Source organism: Callithrix jacchus, chromosome 5 (assembly GCF_049354715.1).
Source record: "Callithrix jacchus isolate 240 chromosome 5, calJac240_pri, whole genome shotgun sequence".
NCBI classification, from domain to species: Eukaryota; Metazoa; Chordata; class Mammalia; order Primates; family Cebidae; genus Callithrix; species Callithrix jacchus.
In genome coordinates, this window is record NC_133506.1 from 63,789,642 (window position 1) to 63,807,945 (window position 18,304).

Consider the following 18,304-nt stretch of genomic DNA (forward strand, 5'->3'; position numbering starts at 1 on the left):
AAATCTTCCTCCGTCCCTTTATTTTGAGCCTTTGTGTATCCTTGCATGTGAGATGGGTTTCCTGGATACAGCACACTGAAGGGTTTTGGATTTTTATCCAATTTGCCAGTCTGTGTCTTTTGATTGGTGCATTTAGTCCATTTACATTTAGGGTTAATATTGTTATGTGTGAATTTGATACTGCCATTTTGATTCTAAGTGGCTGTTTTGCCTGTTAGTTGTTGTAGATTCTTCATTATGTTGAAGCTCTTTAGCATTCAGTGTGATTTTGGAATGGCTGGTACTGATTGATCCTTTCTATGTGTAGTGCCTCTTTTAGGAGCTCTTGTAAAGCAGGCCTGGTGGTGACAAAAGCTCTGAGTACTTGCTTGTTCGCAAAGGATTTTATTCTTCCTTCACTTCTGAAGCTCAGTTTGGCTGGATATGAAATTCTGGGTTGAAAGTTCTTTTCTTTAAGAATGTTGAATATTGGCCCCCACTCTCTTCTGGCTTGTAGTGTTTCTGCCGAGAGATCTGCTGTGAGTCTGATGGGCTTCCCTTTGTGGGTAACCCGACCTTTCTCTCTGGCTGCCCTTAGTATTCTCTCCTTTATTTCAACCCTGTTGAATCTGATGATTATGTGCCTTGGGGTTGCTCTTCTTGCGGAATATCTTTGTGGTGTTCTCTGTATTTCCTGCAATTGAGTGTTGGCTTGTCTTGCTAGGTGGGGGAAATTTTCCTGGATGATGTCCTGAAGAGTATTTTCCAGCTGGGATTCATTCTCTTCGTCCCCTTCTGGTACACCTATCAAACGTAGGTTAGGTCTTTTCACATAGTCCCACATTTCTTGGAGACTTTGTTCATTCCTTTTTGCGCTTTTTTCTCTGATCTTGGTTTCTCGCTTTATTTCATTGAGTTGGTCTTCGACTTCAGATATTCTTTCTTCTGCTTGGTCAATTCGGTATTGAAACTTGCGTTTGCTTCGCGAAGTTCTCGTATTGTGTTTTTCAGCTCCTTTAATTCATTCATATTCCTCTCTAAGGTATCCATTCTTGTTATCATTTCCTCGAATCTTTTTTCAAATCTTTTTTCAAGGTTCTTAGTTTCTTTGCATTGATTTAATACATGATCTTTTAGCTCACAAAAGTTTCTCATTATCCATCTTCTGAAGTCTAATTCCGTCATTTCGTCACAGTCATTCTCCGTCCAGCTTTGTTCCCTTGCTGGTGAGGAGTTTTGGTCCTTTCTAGGAGGCGATGTGTTCTGGTTTCGGGTGTTTTCCTCCTTTTTGCGCTGGTTTCTTCCCATCTTTGTGGATTTGTCCGCTGGTCGTCTGCGTAGTTGCTGACTTTTCGTTTGGGTCTCTGAGTGGACACCCAGAATGTTGATGATGAAGTATTTCTGTTGCTTGGTTTTCCTTCTACCAGTCTAGCCCCTTCGCTGAACGACTGTTGAGGTCCGCTCCAGACCCTGCTTGTCTGGGGTGCACCTCTAGTAGCCGTGGCACAGCGAGGGATGCTACCAGTTTCTTTTTCTGCTCTCTTTGTCCCAGGATGATGCCTGCCTAATGACAGTCTTTTGGATATAGAGGGGTCAGGGAGCTGCTTGAGGAGACAGTTTGTACTTTATAGGGGTTTAATTGCTGAGCTGTGCACTCTGTTGTTCATTCAGGGCTGTTAGGCTGCTATGTTTGATTCTGCTGCAACACAGCTCATTAAACAACCCTTTTTTTTTTCTCAAATGCTCTGTGTTGAGGGGTTTGGGTTTTATTTTTGGATGTCCGATCAGGTGTCCTGCCCAGCTCGAAGGCAGACTAGCCACTGTTTGGCTGCCGAGGCTCCGCCCTGCTGTTGTGTGATTCGCGCTGTTCCTGTGGGCTCTGCTGTGGTCTCCGCCACGCCCTGCGGCGGAGTCTCTTCGTAGTAGCGTGTTGCCTCAGCAACGGGAGGCTGCGTCAGCAGTGGGCGTGTATCTCAGTAGGGACGGGTTGCCTCGGCAACGGCTGGCTGCGTCAGCAGTGGGCGTGTATCTCAGTTGCGGCGGGTTGCCTCGGCACCGGCTGGCTGCATCAGCAGTGGGCGTGTATCTCAGTTGGGGCAGGTTGCCTCCGTAGTGGTGGACGCCCCTCCCCCACAGAGCGTCTCGGACCTTCTGCCCGGGATGGTTTGAAATCGCGGTTTTGTTTGTCCCACTGGGTATCCCAAACGATCTGTCCCTGCAATCCCCTGGGCTGGGCTACTGTGCAAGTCTCGTTCAGTCTCAAGTCCAGCCCTCTCAAGTCTCAGGTTGCCGGTTCAACAAGGCACCCGGACAAGCGCGCCCTGTGGGGATTGCTGGGTAGGGCCGGCCGCCACCGCCCCGGCTGCCGGCTTCGCCAGGCAGACCTACTGCCTGGCGTCCCGTGTCTTTTTATACTTGGGAGTTTCCCCGTTCTGTGGGCAACAAAGATCAGTCTGGAAATGCAGCACTGACTCACCGTTTGCGAATTCAACGCGTGCTCCAATCCTGGGTTGTTCTCACAGCGCCATCTTGAGTCCCCTATCCATGAGATTCGATACAATTTCTTTTATGGTACATGTGGTATAATTTTTTTATGGGAAAAATGAAAAGCATGTTTATGTACATAAATGTGTCAGAAAGAGGTCCGGAAATAACAGTAGCGGTCTCTAGGAAGGAAGCTGGAGTGAGAGTAGGTAGAGAAGCATAGTTTTTTGGAAACGGTCTTATACAAATGCATTTACATACTTTTTGTGTACTTGAGCAAAGTTACTTTTCAATTGTTTTAAAAGAAGAAAGAGAGCCAAATCAATGATTTCCAAATCCTTTCTTCTGACAAAATCTAATACAGAGGCTGGGTGCGATGGCTCCTCTATAATGCCAGCACTTTGAGAGGCTGAGGTGGGAGGATCACTTGAGGTCAGGAGTTTGAGATCAGCCTGGCTATCATGGCAAAACCCTGTCACTACTAACAATATAAACAATTGGCCGAGTGTGCTTGTGGGTGCCTGCCGAGATTGTGCCACTGCACTCCAGCCTAGGCGACAGAGCGAGACTCCATCTCAAAGAGAAAGAAAATTGAATGTAGAATCCGAACACAACGATAGGTAACATGCTTTGAACATCCGCTCAGTGACCCTCACTGTAATGGGTGCGATTACCTACAGTCAGTCACTCTGCTTCATCAACCACAGGAAGTAGGTGCTATACTCATTTGAAATGTACGCGAGGTCACAGAGCTAATGTGTAAAAACATGAATCTGAGCTACTGTGACTGAAGTGGAGAGTCAGGCTGGGACTTGGACCTGGAATCTTGCTCACTTGTTCACACTACACCTCCACAACCTTCTCTGGCTCCTACCCTCCTGGTCCTAAAACCCTGATACTTCAATGGAATTCCCTCTTTGTCCCATGAGGTCAGCCTCAGAGTTAGTAAAGCAGGTGAATTGGGCTGGTCCTTCAAGCACTGTACTGCAGGGCGGTGGTGGTGCACCCCAATTTTGAGGCCAGACCACAAGATCCTGCCTACTTGGGCTCACTCACAACTTTACTAAAATAAAGGGCAACTGAAATCACAAAACACTCTTTTCCTACCTGGCAAATCAAAAGTATGTATACTCCTGCTTGCTAACTCATGTTCAATATTGATTTCTTTTTAGTAACAAGGGAAAAAACAGGCCACAAAACAGATAAAAATAGCCTTAAAGAAAGTACAAGTCAGAAAAGGAAAATAGTGGTGCATGCCTATAGTCCCAGCTACCCGCGAGGCTGAGGCAGGGGGATCGCTTGAGCCTGGGAGGCGGAGGTTGCAGTGAACTGTGATTGCACCACTGCACTCTGGCCTGGGTGACAAAGTAAGACCGTCTCAAAAAAAAAAAAAGAAATAGAAAAGGAAATAGGGAACAGAAATTCCACTGAAGGAATCAAGCGTTTCTCCTGAGAAGTATGAGGTTGGCTTTAGCAACCCCTGATTTCTCTTGCTGGCTCTCCTCTCTGAGCTTCCCAGGCCATTCTTCTGCATGGTTTCAAGCAGACATAGTGCAGTACTGGGTTCAACCCAATAGGGATCTGCCTGGGGGCGAGCATGAGCTTTCGCTTTGAGCACAGGCCCCACCCTGGAATAGCCCCCTGAGCTCCCATAGCGTCTGACTGGGCAGGGTCAGGAGAGCATTGGGACAGGCTCTGTGAGCTACTAAGCCAGCTAACTGGATGGGAAATAGGTCCCAGTGGAGGGTGCTTGAGGGACATGATTGCCAAGCCCTTGTTTTGAGCCATTCTTCACCCTTGCTGGCTAGGCCCTACATCCTGGTGATTTTTCTTTTACATTTTAGGGAGCTGGAGGATACAGAGGAACAAATGTCCCTGTTGTATCTGAGGACCAGGGTAGCCTGTGAAACTGGTACCTGTCCCAGGACACAATGGAGTTCTCACCTGTCCAGGGAAGGCCCTTCTGGACAAGCTGAGGCTGCTAGACTAGGTAACCACGTAGAGACCACGAAAAACTGTCAGGAGCTTTCTTAAGTTTGCAAAGACAGTGCTTGTTTGTAAAACGCAGGTATAGGACTGTCAGAGTGGCTGTTGGCCAACTGTCAGCACCTCTGTCCTGTGGAGGACAGGGCTGGAGGTCCTCGTTGCTCAGGGCAGCGCAGCCCCTTTCTGCCCTAACTCATAGCCTGGGCCGAGCTCCTGGACTGGAGCCCCTGTGTCTCCTGGCAGATGCTGCGCTCTGTGGTGGTGATTGGTGGTCAGCTAGGAATGCTTGAGCCTTTTTTCCCAGTTCCCTCCTTTTTGGTTTTCATATTTGAAATTTTGGGGCAGAACTGGTCTGTAAATCATCCCCTCTTAACTGTTCAGCTGTTGCTTTCCTCTCCTGTCAAGTTTGCAGAGAGTTTGAGATGGTTAGTCCTTGGCCAGAAAAGCCTGATGAACACCATGAGTTCTTTCTTTCCCTCTCTCTGTAGTCGGCTGTCTTCTCCACAGGCTTCTCTAAATCCTTCAGCTTCTTTAGTTCAGTCTTGGCCTCCAGACCCTATTCTTTGTGCCAGTTATCACGACCTGGCAGTTATTCTGCATTCCAAATCCTGACAATGGCTGTCTGATATCCTTCAAGGATTTTCCCTTAAAGATAAGTTTCTAGAAAGGCAACAGAGCCCCTATGGCCATGTCAACCAGGTAGGTGGGGTCTTGAAGAATCGGTCCACTGCAGCTCTGCTGTGGGAGACGTGAAGGCTCCGACTGTAGGTAGTGCTGGTCCCCACCATCACCTCACCGTAGGCCACATGAGGCCGGCCTTCTTTACCTTTAATCTGCAACCCTCAGTGGCAGGTGCTCACACTGAACTGGTCCCTGCCATCGCCTCATTGTGGGCCACCTGGGGCCTTCTTCACCTTTACTCTGCAACCCTCAGTGGCAGGGACGCTGGTGAATTCACCCTGGCTACCAACCTACTGACATGCCCCCAACACAGCACCGGGAAGGGCCTGCCTTGGCAAGGACAGGAGGTGCAGCTGTTCTGACCCCAGTCTAGCCGCTGGGTACCCTTCCCTGCCTGGGGATTTGCTGCTCCCTGGCCCCTGGCCACTTTCCCCATGCTGCCGTGCTTTCAGGATGCACTTTTGAAGTTCCTTTTTGGCTACTATTTTGTTTCAAAATACTAGAATAAATTGTGAAATGATTAAAAACAACAACAACAAAATAAAAAAAAAATAAAGAATAAAATAGATTGTGAAATGAACCAAGGTGTATCTTGATACTCTTTCATATATGCCAAATTTCATAGAAAGTCACTGCATTCCTCAGAAAGGTGTCATGAAACAGAGAAGATGTCAGTCAAGGACCAGTTCGTCCGGAGAGTCTCCCTTGCTACCCCTCCCTAGGCCCCACCTCATCCCCACCCTACCTGCCACCGCCTTCAGTATCATTCAGAACCTCTCAAGTCCTTGGTGACTGACAGTGAAATAGTGAAGGTGAGCTTGAGAGTGTGACTAGCTCGCCAGGAAGGCCTGCCACAGCTCAGCTCCTCCTGACCAATCAGCGGGATGCCCTATCCTTTGCTCTTTTCCAACATCCGATAAAACTTCAGACTGAAAGAACCTCAGGGACAGGGCTTGTTGCTTTTACCAGTGCTTATCCTAGTTTTACGATGCCCTGTGCTGTAACTGTTACTTGTCCTGCCAGTTTACGATGCCCTGTGCTGTAACTGTTACTTGTCCTGCCAGTTTACGATGCCCTGTGCTGTAACTGTTACTTGTCCTGCCAGTTTATGATGCCCTGTGCTGTAACTGTTACTTGTTCTGCCAGTTTATGATGTCCTGTGCTATAACTGTTGCTTATCCTACTAGTTTTAGTATGCCCTTTGCTGTAACTGTTACTTGAGTAGGTGAGCTACCCATGCTTTTTCCAGTTGTCTCAAATTCTGACCCTTTAGGAGGGATTCAAGATCCCTAGTATCTGTATGCATTACTAGTGACTTCATGATTAGATTCATGATTAGATTCAAGGTGAACAAATACGTTCAGGCTTCCGCTGAAAGCATAGTAGATTGGATTAGGTTTTTATAACTGCTTCACTGACTGGGAGGTTTTTCTTTCTTTAATAAAAAAAGTTCTGATTTTATGCAGCTGGATTTCACTTCTTCTTGACCATTGCGTAAGTTGCCTTTAGAAATAGAATTTTCCTTTGGCATATAGGGGTCATTTTAATATGCAGGTACACTGACCCAGTTTTTAGAATTACATTGTAAAGATAGAAGCAATATAGGTGTAATTGTCAACCCTGCAATTTGAACATAAGAGCGTTTGCAAAAGGCTCACTACTCGTGAAAGCCCACCCAGAATGCCACACTCTACACCTTGGTCTTCCAGCAGCGTAACACCTGCGTTAGGGAGACTGTGTAAGAGGAAGGGGTCCAGTTTCCAAGCTCTGCCACAGCATGAGGACTTCTGTCTTGAACGGGACATAGCTTTCCCTCACCTGATGAGCCCCCTTCAGCATTTGAAAATATTTTATGGATGCTTTCTTGGTGCTAAAGAAATGTATTTTTCTATTAGAATAATATCCCAAAGGATGATTAACTTTTGTTTCTGAGAAGAGAATAATACATGGTCAGGATAGAAAATTTACAAATTATAGGCAAGAATAGAGAAGCAGGAATAAAAAGTCACCTAAATCAGAGATGAGGATTTGGGTATGTTCTTTCTATACATTTTACACAGTTGAAATTGTTTTTTGTTTGTTTCTTTTTTGGGGGTTTTTTTGAGATGGAGTTTCACTTTGTCACCTGGACTGGAGTGCAATGGTACAATCTCAGCTCACTGTAACCTCTGCCTCCTGGGTTCAAGTGATTCTCCTTCCTCGAGTAGCTGGGATTACTGGGGTATGCCACCATGCCCAGCTAATTTTTTTTGAGACAGTCTCGCTCTTTTTGCCCAGGCTAGAGTGCAATGGCACAATCTCGGCTCACCGCAACCTCCGCCTCTTGGGTTCAAGCGATTCTCCTGCGTCAGCCTCTTGAGTAGCTGGGATTACAGGCACACGCCACCACGCCCAGCTAATTTTTTGTATTTTTAGTTGAGACGAGGTTTTTCACCATGTTGGCTGGGCTGATCTCAAACTCCTGACCTCCTGATTCACCTGCTTTGGCCTCCCAAAGTGCTGGGATTTCAGGCATGAGCCACCACGCCCAGCCGAAATTGTATATTTTAAATACATTTTTCTCTGCTCAATTTATTTTTAAAATTGAGATAAGACTCATGTAATGAAATTTCACATGAAAGTCATCATTTAAAGTATACAGTTCAGTTGTTTTTAATATATTCACAAGATTATGCCACTATTCCAACTGTGGAATTCTAGGACATTTCTGTTACCCAAGAAGAAATCCCACCTTAGCAGGCAATACCTTTAAGTTCTCTTTCCCCCAGCCCTGGACAATTAGGAATCTACTTTTTGTCTTTATGGATGCCTATTATGGACACTTCACTACAAGGAGTCTACTAGCGTCATGGTCTTTGTGTCTGCCTGCTCTCCCTGGGTCTGGACAGTGTTTGCGAAGCTCACCCAGGCAGAGCATGCACCAGTGCTTCAGTGCATGGCTGACTCACGCACCATTGTATGGGTGATGCTACGTGTTGTTTGTCTCTTCATCAGCGGGAGGACATTGGGGTCATTTTCCAGTTTTTAATTAGATGAATGGTGCTGCGAATCCTTGTGTACATGTCTTTGTGTCAACATGTTTTCTGTTCTTGTGAGGACATACCTGAGTGGAGTTGCTAGGTCACGTGATAACTGTTTAACTTTTTGAGGAACTGTGAACTGTTTTCCAGGCAACCACAGCATTTTACATTTCCACCTGCAACGTAGGAGGGTTCTGGTTTCTCCATGTCCTTTTCCTTCCAATTATAGCCATTCTCATGGGTGTAGAGGAGTATCTCATTGTGGTTTTCATTTGCTTTTTCCCCAATGACTAGTGATATTGCACAGCTTCTTTAAGCAAATGTCTCTTTGGCCGGGCACAGTGGCTGACGCCTGTAATCCCAGCACTTTGGGAGGCTGAGGCGGGTGGATCACTTGAGGTCAGGAGTTTGAGACCAGCATGGCCAACATGGTGAAACCCTGTCTCTACTAAAAATACAAAAATTAGCCAGGCATGGTGGCAGGTGTCTGTTATCCCAGCTACTCAGGAGGCCAAGAAAGGAGAATCACTTTAACCTGGAAGGCAGAGGTTGCAGTGAGCTGAGATCACGTCACTGCACTCCAGCCTGGGCAACAGAGTGAGACCCTGTCTAAATAAAAAAGAAAAAAAGAAACGTCTATTCACATTTTTTAGTTGGATTGTTTTTATTGTTGAGTCGTAAGAGTTCTTTACATATTCTAGATATATTCTGTAACTTTTTTTTTTTTTGAGACAGAGTTTTACTCTGGTGCCCAGGCTGGAGTGCATTGGCACAATCTTGGCTCAGTGCAACCTCTACCTCTTGGGTTCAAGTGATTCTTATACCTCAGTCTCCTGGGTAGCTTGGATCACAGGAGTGTGCCACCACGCCAGGCTAAGTTTTGTATTTTGTATTTTTATTTTTTTAATAGAGACGAGGTTTTGCCATGTTGGCCAGGCTTGTCTTGAACTTCTGGCCTTAACTCATCCACTCACCTTGGCCTCCCATAGTGCTGTGCTGGGATTATAGGCATGAGCCACCACACCTGGCCTTTATAACTTCTTTAAATATTCTAACATAGACAGATGATTTGCAAATATTTTCTTCCATCTGTGTGTTGTTTTCACTCTCTTTATAGTCATTTCACAGGATTTCAATTTTGATGAAGTTTAATGTATCTTTTTGTTCTTGCTTCTGGTTTAGTGTCATACCTAAGAAACTGTTATGTCATGCAAGGTTACAAAGACTTGCATATGTTTTCTCCTAAGAGTTGTACAGTTTTAGCTCATATGTTTATATCTCTGATCCATTTTGAGTTAATTTCTATATTAACTCAAATAAACATAGAAGGTGTGGTTCACATGTCACAGCTTAAGTTCTCTCTCAGTTTCTACAGAAAGATTTTATTCAGTAGCTACTCAGTGGTTTCCCCAATTATTCTTTTCTCGTAGGATACTTAGTTTTTTTCTTACTTTTATAAATAAGGCTATATGAACATTTTTATCTAATTTTGTATACATTTGAGATTGTTTTCTTCCTTTCCTTCCTTCTCTTCTCTTTTTCTTTGCTTTACTTTTCTCTGCTCTTTTGTTTCCTTTCTTAGCTGTCTCTTACCCAAAGGATTGAGGTCGTTTTCTTACTACACTAGTACAATTACAGGGTCAAATTGAGCATTTTCAAATTTCAGGGAGTCTCTGCCCTAAACTTCCTCCTGGCTTCCTTTCTGTTCTTTCAAATGCAGTTGAGACTTAGAAGTCCCTCCTTGTTTTAGTGCATCTCCCAGTATTAATGTGTCTGACATGAAGGTAACTCTGCCAAGTAGAAAAAGCACATGAATCTACATCTTTTCCTAATTACACATTTCTGTTCCTACGTATATGCCCAAGGGAATTAAAAACATATGTTCTTATGTCCTACACAAATGTTCATAACAGCACTATTCACATTAGCCAAAAGGTAGAAATATCAGTAGACAAGGAATAGCCAAGACATTGTCTGTCCCTGCAGTGGAATATTATCCAGTCATGAAAAGGAATGAAGTGCTGATATGTGCCAACATGTGGATGAACCTGGAAAACACTGAAGTGAAAGCAGCCAGACACAAATATCCAAAGTAGACAGATCCATAGAGACAAGTGGGATTAGGAAGGGGAAGACTGGGAAGTAACAGCTAGTGGGCAGGAGTTTCTTTTGGGGGTGAGAAAGTTCTGGAATAGTGGTGATGGTTGCACAACCTTGTGAATATACCAAACACCACTGAATAGTAAATCACTTTAAAATGTTGAATTTTATGTTATATAAATTACATCACAATTTAGAATTAAGGGCTTTAGAAAATAGTGTATGAGTTTAGTTATAAATTATCTCTACTCTTCAAATAAATATTCTGTCTAAAAAGAAAAAAAAAAGAACAGTGGACCGGGCATAGTCTCAGGCCTAAAATCCCAGCACATTGGGAGGCCAAGGCTGGAGGATCTCTTAGGGCCAGGAGTTTGAGACCAGCCTGAGTAACGAAGACCCTGTCTCTACCAAAAAAAAAAAAAAAAAAAAAAAAAGAGTAAAATGAGCTGGGCATGGTGGTGTGCACCTCTAGTCTTAGCTACTCGGGAGGTTGACGTGCGAGGGTCACCTAAGTCCAAGAGTTCAAGACTGCAGTGAGCTATGATTGCACCACTGCACTCCATGGATGCTGAGGTGAACAAGTGAAACTTTGTCTCAAAAAACAACAAAAAAGAAAAGAAAAAAAAGAGTTACACATGTCTCTATTAAAAACTTAAACAGAAAAAAATATTTTAAAAAAAAATCTCTTCTTAACTACTGTATATCCATCCCTCCCCCTTAGAGGTATTCACACTGTTTAATACTTTGGGGTATATTTTTTACTCTTTTACAGGCATGCTTGCACCCATATACCCAGGCTTTTTATTTTGTTTACAGAAAATAGAACTGTTGCCCATGTTTCTGAGTAAGATTTTATTGAGGGCTTTTCATCTGATCAGTATTTACCCACAGATAGTTTTCAAGCTCCCTGTTTCTACAGGGCTCTGAAAAGATGGGAAATGGAATCAGGAAGGCACTGATGATCTAGTAGGAGAAAGAAATCTGTACATCACTGTCACAATATGTGAAGTGAACATGGCGGTAGCAAGAGATGGTCCCAGAAACAATGAGCAACAGGTTTGTGCACCCTTGTGCTTGCAAGCTTGGCTGCCCATTGAAGCCCCCCAGCCACCTCTGTAAGGACATGTGAGGAATGGGCTGGAGTAAAGCATTCATGGGACGAGAAGTGTGGACACTGCGGAGCTTTCATCTCACAACCCAACGCTGTCTCCTCCAGGGAAAGGAAGAGAATCTTATGTTTCAGATTTCCTTCTTTGATAATTTGATGTGTCCAGCTGGGGCCTCACACAGGGATTTGTGTAGACAGACTGAGATATGGATGTACTGCTGACTGAAGCCAGGCTTTTTTTCCTGACAGCGATTGAGACAGTCTGACTGTCCTGTGGCCTGTATTGTTTTGAAAGTACTGGGAATCCCCTGTGATTTGATCAGTAGGAATTAACTTGTTCTATGAAGAATTTTGCCTTCATGTATTGGCTTGAAATCAGCTGTCATCCTTGCAAAAATAATGAGTTCTTTCAAAATTGGGAAGTCATTCACTTCTTGGAAGATTTTTGGCTTTATTTAGCAGCCTCAGAGTTCATGAAATATGTCATCTTGAGTTACTGAAAATCTAAACCCAAGGTTGTAGTTCTCTAAGGCCTGTGACAGCTGCAAAGCAAGACTGAGATGCGTGATCTGTATGGCTCTTAGCACAGAAGGCTACACCACGCCAGTGACCACTCCCCACAAAGACTTGTTCTTTCATCTTAGCAAGTTAATCTGAGCAGTAATGTAGCCCTCTCACTGGCAGGAATGCATAGCCACACCCCAGGGTTTCAGGACACTCATCAGCTGGGAGCTGGTGGATCTGAGTAGTACTTTGAGGGCTTCAGTGTAGATGGGGAAGGAAGGAGCAGCCCAGTGTCCTTTCTGCTTACAAAGTGCAAAGTCGATGGACTCTCTGCTTTCATTTCTTAGAGAGCTCTCAAAGAGACAAAATAGTTGGGACAAGGTTCTATTTATAGTTAACAGAAATCCTTTTGACAAGACTTTTAACCCCATGCGCCCACGTCTTTCCCTTTGGTGAGTTGCTTTATTAAGACAGGCACAACAGTTTTTCTGCGTTTGTAGCTCACCTCTATTAACTACGTCTGAAAGCTTCCCTTTACTGAGCCGTGCCCTCTGTGCCAGATAGCGTGTTAAGCTGTTTATATATGCAGTCACGCATTGCTTAAGGATAGGAATGTGCTCTAAGAAATGCATCATCAGTCAGTTTCATCATGTGCAAACATCACAGAGTGCACCTGCACAGATTTAGGTGCTAGAACCTACTCCAGCCGTCCCCAACCTTTTTGGCACCAGGGACTGGTTTCGTGGAACAGTTTTTCCATAGGTGGGGTGGAGGTGGGAGTGCGGGGAGTGATGTTAAGGGGATGGTTTCCAGATGAAACATCTACCTCAGATCCTCGAGCACTGGATTCTCATGGGAGTGTGCAACCTGGATCCCTCACGTGCACAAGATGAGACTGTTCTACCTCAGATCATCAGGCACTGGATTCTCATAGGACTATGCAGCCTAGATCCCTCATGTAAACAAGATGAGACTGTTATAACTGAGGTCATCAGGCACTGGATTCTCATAAGAGTGCACAGCCTAGATCCATCACGTGAACAGTTTGCAACAGGATTTGCCATCCTGTGAGACTGTAATGCAGAGCTCAGGTAGTCAGGCTCGCTCACCTGCTGCCCACCTCATGCTGTGCGGACTGGTGGCCCAGGGGTGGGGGACCCCGGCCTGCTCCATCATATGACTCCAGTATAATCTAGTGGAACCACCGCCGTACATGTGGCCCATCATGGATGAAAACATCATGATGTGGCACATGACTGCATGCCTCATGCCTGACGTGCATGCCATCATCTCATCCTCACGCCAGCCAGACCAGGAGAGCATTCCTGTTTCTTCAAATTGTAGACAGGAGAACTAAGGCACCCCTGTGGTAGAACCTGAACCCAGATCTGCCACATTCGGAGCTTGTGCCACTCCACGAGTATGCTTCATCTCAGTTCAGGGTGGACTCGAACCCGGGTCTGTCGTGTCTGGAGCCTGTCCCATTGCCGTTCCACAAGGGTGCTCCATCTCAGTTCAGGGCAACTTCAGCCACGCAGTTGCCTGGGCCATAGAGTGAGTGTTCCTTCACTCCTTTCATGCTTTTGCCCATGTTCGCAGTCTCTCATCAGACTCTCTTGGTGGCTCTTCCTCCTAACTCTGCCCCAAATCAGATAGACCCTTTTTTCTATCCTACACCACCAGCTTAGTCTGAGTCCCCATCAGCCCTTTCCTGGAAAGGGAGCAGCCACTGTAGCAGCCTCTTAAATTGGTTGTCTTCATTGTATTCCATTCTCCCACAGCAGTGTAATATTCTTAAAATCAAATTAGATCACATCACTTCCCTGTTTAAAACCACCAGTGATTATCAAGTTGGAATGAGAAGAAAATGGACCCTTACCATGGCCCACAAGAGGCAATGCAGTTGGGCTGCTGCCACCCCTCTTACCTCATGCCCCCACCTTCCCTTCTGTCTCTCAGACTCACCACGCTCTTTCTAGCATCCCGCCGGATCCTCCCATTGAGAACACTCTTCCTTGGGTTTTGCCTGAGCAGCTCCTTCAGCTCAGCCATCATCTCCTCAGAGGCCTTTTCTGACTACCCCATATGTAGAAGCACTTTCCCACCCTCTTCCCCAGCTCATCCTACTCCCTGAGTTTTCCTGTCACCACTGCAGTGCCTCCTCTCTAATCTGCCTTACTCACCTGCATCCCTGGTGCACCCAAGGGTGCCTAGAACAGAGTAGATGCTCAGAACATCATCACTGAGTGAGCACAGACACATGCTGTTCCCTGCACCTAGAGAGATCTATCCACCCTGTTCTCCTGCCCCCCTTACATGTTGAACTCAGAGGCATTCTTCAGCTCTCACTCACATTCTTTCTTTAGGGAAGTCTTCATGGCCCTCTCTTCCGTGTTTCTGTAACAACTACTTTTCCTCCCTGGCTTGTCTCACCTGTTTTTGTGATTTGGATTGAAGGCTGTCTCCCTAGCAGACTCTGATCTCCATGAGGCTGAGGCTGCCTGTCTTGCTCACTGCTCTGCTCCTGGGGCCCAGCACAGCCATTTGTTGAATCGATGAGTGGAGGAATGAATCACTTTTCCTGTACTAATTTGGTCCACACGTGGAATGTGTATGCCACAAATGAGTGAGCTAGGAGCTCCTTGAGGGTCCACGACTCCCCTCATTGCATCAGAATGTTAATAGAGGTTGGCATGGTGGCTCTTGCCTGTAATCCCAGTGTTTTGAGAGGCTGAGACAGATGGATTGCTTCAGGTCAGGAGTTTGAGACCAATCCCGGCAACATGGCAAAACCCATCTCTACAAAAAATACAAAAATTAGTTGGGTGTGGTGATGAGCCTGTAGTCCCAGCTACTCGGGGAGGCTGAGGTTGGCAGGATGCCTTGAGCCTGGGAGGTTAAAGCTGCAGTGAGCTGTGCTCACACTGTTGCACTTCAGGTTGGGCAACAGAGTGAGACTCTGTCTAAAAAACGAAACAAAAAATGTGAATAGAGACAGACTGTTGAAATAGGGAGGAGAGCTTGGGAGGCTTCTGGCCCTGTGACACTGAGTGAGCCCCGTGCTCCCACAGCCTCCGATGGTGCCCGATATGCTCCACTTCATCCTCTTGGCCTGTTTTCTTGATGCCTTGCACCAGCAGGAGTAGAGCCCAGGAACATCCTCAGCCCGCTTCACTGATACCTGCTTTCTGCCATGATTTCCAGTAACACGTTATTTTTTTTTTGAGATGGAGTTTCGCTGTTGTTACCCAGACTGGAGTGCAATGGCACGATCTCGGCTCACCGCAACCTCCGCCCTCTGGGTTCAAGCAATTCTCCTGCCTCAGCCTCCCAAGTAGCCAGGACTACAGGCACGCACCACCATGCCCAGCTAATTTTTGTATTTTTAGTAGAGACAGGGTTTCATCTTGTTGACCAGGATGGTCTCGATAACACATTATGTTTTATTATGTTTTAAAATGAGGCCCACCTTACGTGATTGTGAGGTGCTGTTATCAACCCAATAGACTCAGCAATAGATGAGGAAGATTTAGCTCAAAAATCCAAAATCTGTGTCTGCCACTGAATGATTTTGAACAAAGCTTTTAACTTCTGTTAGCTGACGTGCTTTTCACATCTACCAAGGACCAGAAAACTTAAGAGTCGTAGTGACTCAGCTCAACAGCATAATCCCAAAGCCCACTGTTAAGCCAGTGGAGTCAGGAATCTAATGCTATTAACTAATTTTTTTTTTATGGTTGTTGAAGATTGAGCTTGGTAGATTCCTTTTCTTACTATTCTTCTCTCTAAAATATCAGCAGCCCTTAAGAAGACAATTCAAGCTTAGAAATACTGTTTTCTAAAAAGAGCTGTAAGTTTATAAGGATGTTTTTTCTTTCATATCAGGTAAAGAAGCCAAAGCTTGGAGTGTGGAAATTTGAAATAATTGCTTGGGTGTTAGACCATATTGTTTCTCACCAGGATGCCACAACAGTCATCATCTTACTAATTATTACCTCGAGCTAATGCAGTCATTACAAGGCTCCATCAAGCACGGAGGCTGTTTCCATCCACATAAATTGCATCCAGGTGTTTTGGCCAACAAACAAGTAGTTTAAATGACTATACGCCGAATTGTTTTACAACCAAAACCAGATGCAGGTATAGTGTTTTCGTCTGAGGTTTTTTTTATTTATTTGCTTAATTTATTTATTTTTTGAGATGGAGTCTCACTCTATCACCCAGTCTGGAGTGCAGTGGTACCATCTCCACTCACTGCAACCTCCACCTCCCAGGTTCAAGTGATTCTCCTGTCTCAGCCTCCTGAGTAGCAAGGATTACAGGCACCCACCACCATGCTGCTAGTTTTGGTATTTTTAGTAGAGATGGGGTTTCACCATATTGGCCAGGCTGGTCTCAAACTCCTGACCTCAAGTGATCTGCCTGCCTTGGCCTCCCAAACTGCCTGGATTACAAGCAAGAGCCACCATGCCTGGCCTTTTTATAAGTTTTGTTTTTGTTTTTTTGTTTTTAATATCTTCAGATGATAACCTGGCACTTGGCAAAGTCATTCACACTGTAGTCCATCTGCTGTCTCTTTTGGCTTAGAGATTAATTCAGGTTGACCCACTGGTAATGGCTAAAATATCAAGTACATTTCAAAACTCCCTCTCCACTTAACTTCTTGTCTTTGGAGAGCCATGCCTTGCCCCATTCCCTCATCCCCAGCACCAGTAATTCCTCCTTTCTGTTTGTGCAGTTGGCCTCTTTTCTGCTAAAGCCGTTAGCTCCCAGGCATAAACAACATCTCTAGGTAAAAACGGTAAAGAAATTCCAAAGAGCTGCCTTGATTCTGTAGTTGTACTGGAGTTAACATCATCAGCGACCCTTGTGTGTATATCATGTGCTGCTTCTAGGGTTTCACATTTGAGCCTTCAGGTAGTCCTGCGACTACACCCTCAGATGAATTATCTGTGGCTCAGAGAAGCTGGGTGATATGGCTAGTGCAGCACAGTCGGAGCTACACCAAGGCCATGCCCATGTCTCCTCCTCCAGCTGTCCCATGAGCCTTGGTTCCACTCAGGGCCGTGTTTTCAAATAATGGTCGTATTTGGAAGCTGAGAAGTAGATTTTCTCAAGGAGTTGTGGTTGTGGTAATGGGGCTTACTTGGGAGGAGTCGTCTGTTAATCTAGAACGCATGAGATTAGCTTTGTAGTTTGTTCTTGCATTCAAATCCATCTGACACTTTGATTCATTTCTATTTATTGAAGACCTGCTACATGCTAGGCACCAGGATAGGATGGGGAACAAGATAGACATAATCTCTGCCATCATGGAGGCAGAAAGGAAAAGACAAATGGGCAACTGCAGTATTTTAATAAATGCCTGGGTAGGGGACATGTAGCATGGTTTGGGAACACGTCAGGGACATCTAACCCAAATGTGATAGATAGGAAAGGCTTCCCAGCAGAAGGGACTTCTAATTTGAAGACTGAATGATGCCTAAGATTAGAGTTGGGGCAGGGTAGTGAGGGAAGCTTCAGGAAGACAGAAGGACAGTGTGAAGGCCTGGGGGTAAGCATGTGGTCTATGTTGCTTCAGTTCTTTAGTGGATCAGAGTTTATGACTTAACTGTTGGAGACACCTGGAAAAAGTGGATCAATGGTGAAGGTTGTTCAATAGGCTCAGAAAATACTTCTGTTTCTTATATCTACCTAACAGAAAAAACTTGAGTCTCCACCCACTTCTACCAATCCCTTCCTGGAAGATGAGCCAACACCAGAGATGGAGGAACTGGCAACAGAGAAAGGAGATTTAGGTCAAGTAAGTCTGGTTTGCGTCACCATGGGTAACTTACCTGATGTGTGTTTCTGAAAATGGATCCACTTGCTCCAGATATGATCCTTTGGCTCCTGGCCACATTCAGAGATGACAGCTCTGGTGGTCTTTATAGAAGACCCTTATCTGAAAGTGCATTTAGAAAACTCTGTTAAAGGGCAGACTTTCCTGCCCCACAGCTCTGCTCCTGAAGAGCCCGCCACCAGGACACACACAGGCTTCATGAGCCACTGTGGTGGGGCCGGAAGAGTTCCGCTCTGCCTCATTCAGCGTCTCCTGAGCTTGTCAGCTTGGTTTTGCATTTTACTCTCATCTGGTATGGTTATGATGTGAGAGTCTGAGCGATTCCCAGGAAGCTAGCAGCACCATCGGCTGGGAGAGGCCTCCATGCAATGTAAGCAAATCACTTTAGGGTTGAAAATGCAAGGTGACCAGTGGCCTATTTGGAGAGCTACTTTTCAGAGCACACTAGCACTTTCATTTCCTTTCGATGTTTCTGTCCAAGTCTAAATTTCCTCTCCCTTCATCTACAGAATGGTGTTTTTGTTTCACTGCCATTTTATGACAAGGGAGGTTAGAGCAATAAATCAGAACTTTTCCTTTCTGGATTTGTGATCCCTCTTT

General features: G+C 45.3%; 1 protein-coding gene across 4 annotated transcripts in view; it reads left to right on the forward strand.

Moving 5' to 3' along the window:
* Window positions 1-18,304, forward strand: part of VPS53 (VPS53 subunit of GARP complex) — a 185,197-nt gene that overhangs the window by 92,066 nt on the left and 74,827 nt on the right. For 3 of the 4 annotated variants that reach the window (XM_054256975.2, XM_035299267.3, XM_054256976.2), the window contains one exon: window positions 17,564-17,665. The exons of the other annotated variant lie outside the window; for it this stretch is intronic. In XM_054256975.2, the coding sequence (XP_054112950.1) occupies window positions 17,564-17,665 (102 nt within the window). The remainder of the gene's footprint in view (window positions 1-17,563; window positions 17,666-18,304) is intronic. 4 annotated transcript variants of the gene reach the window in all.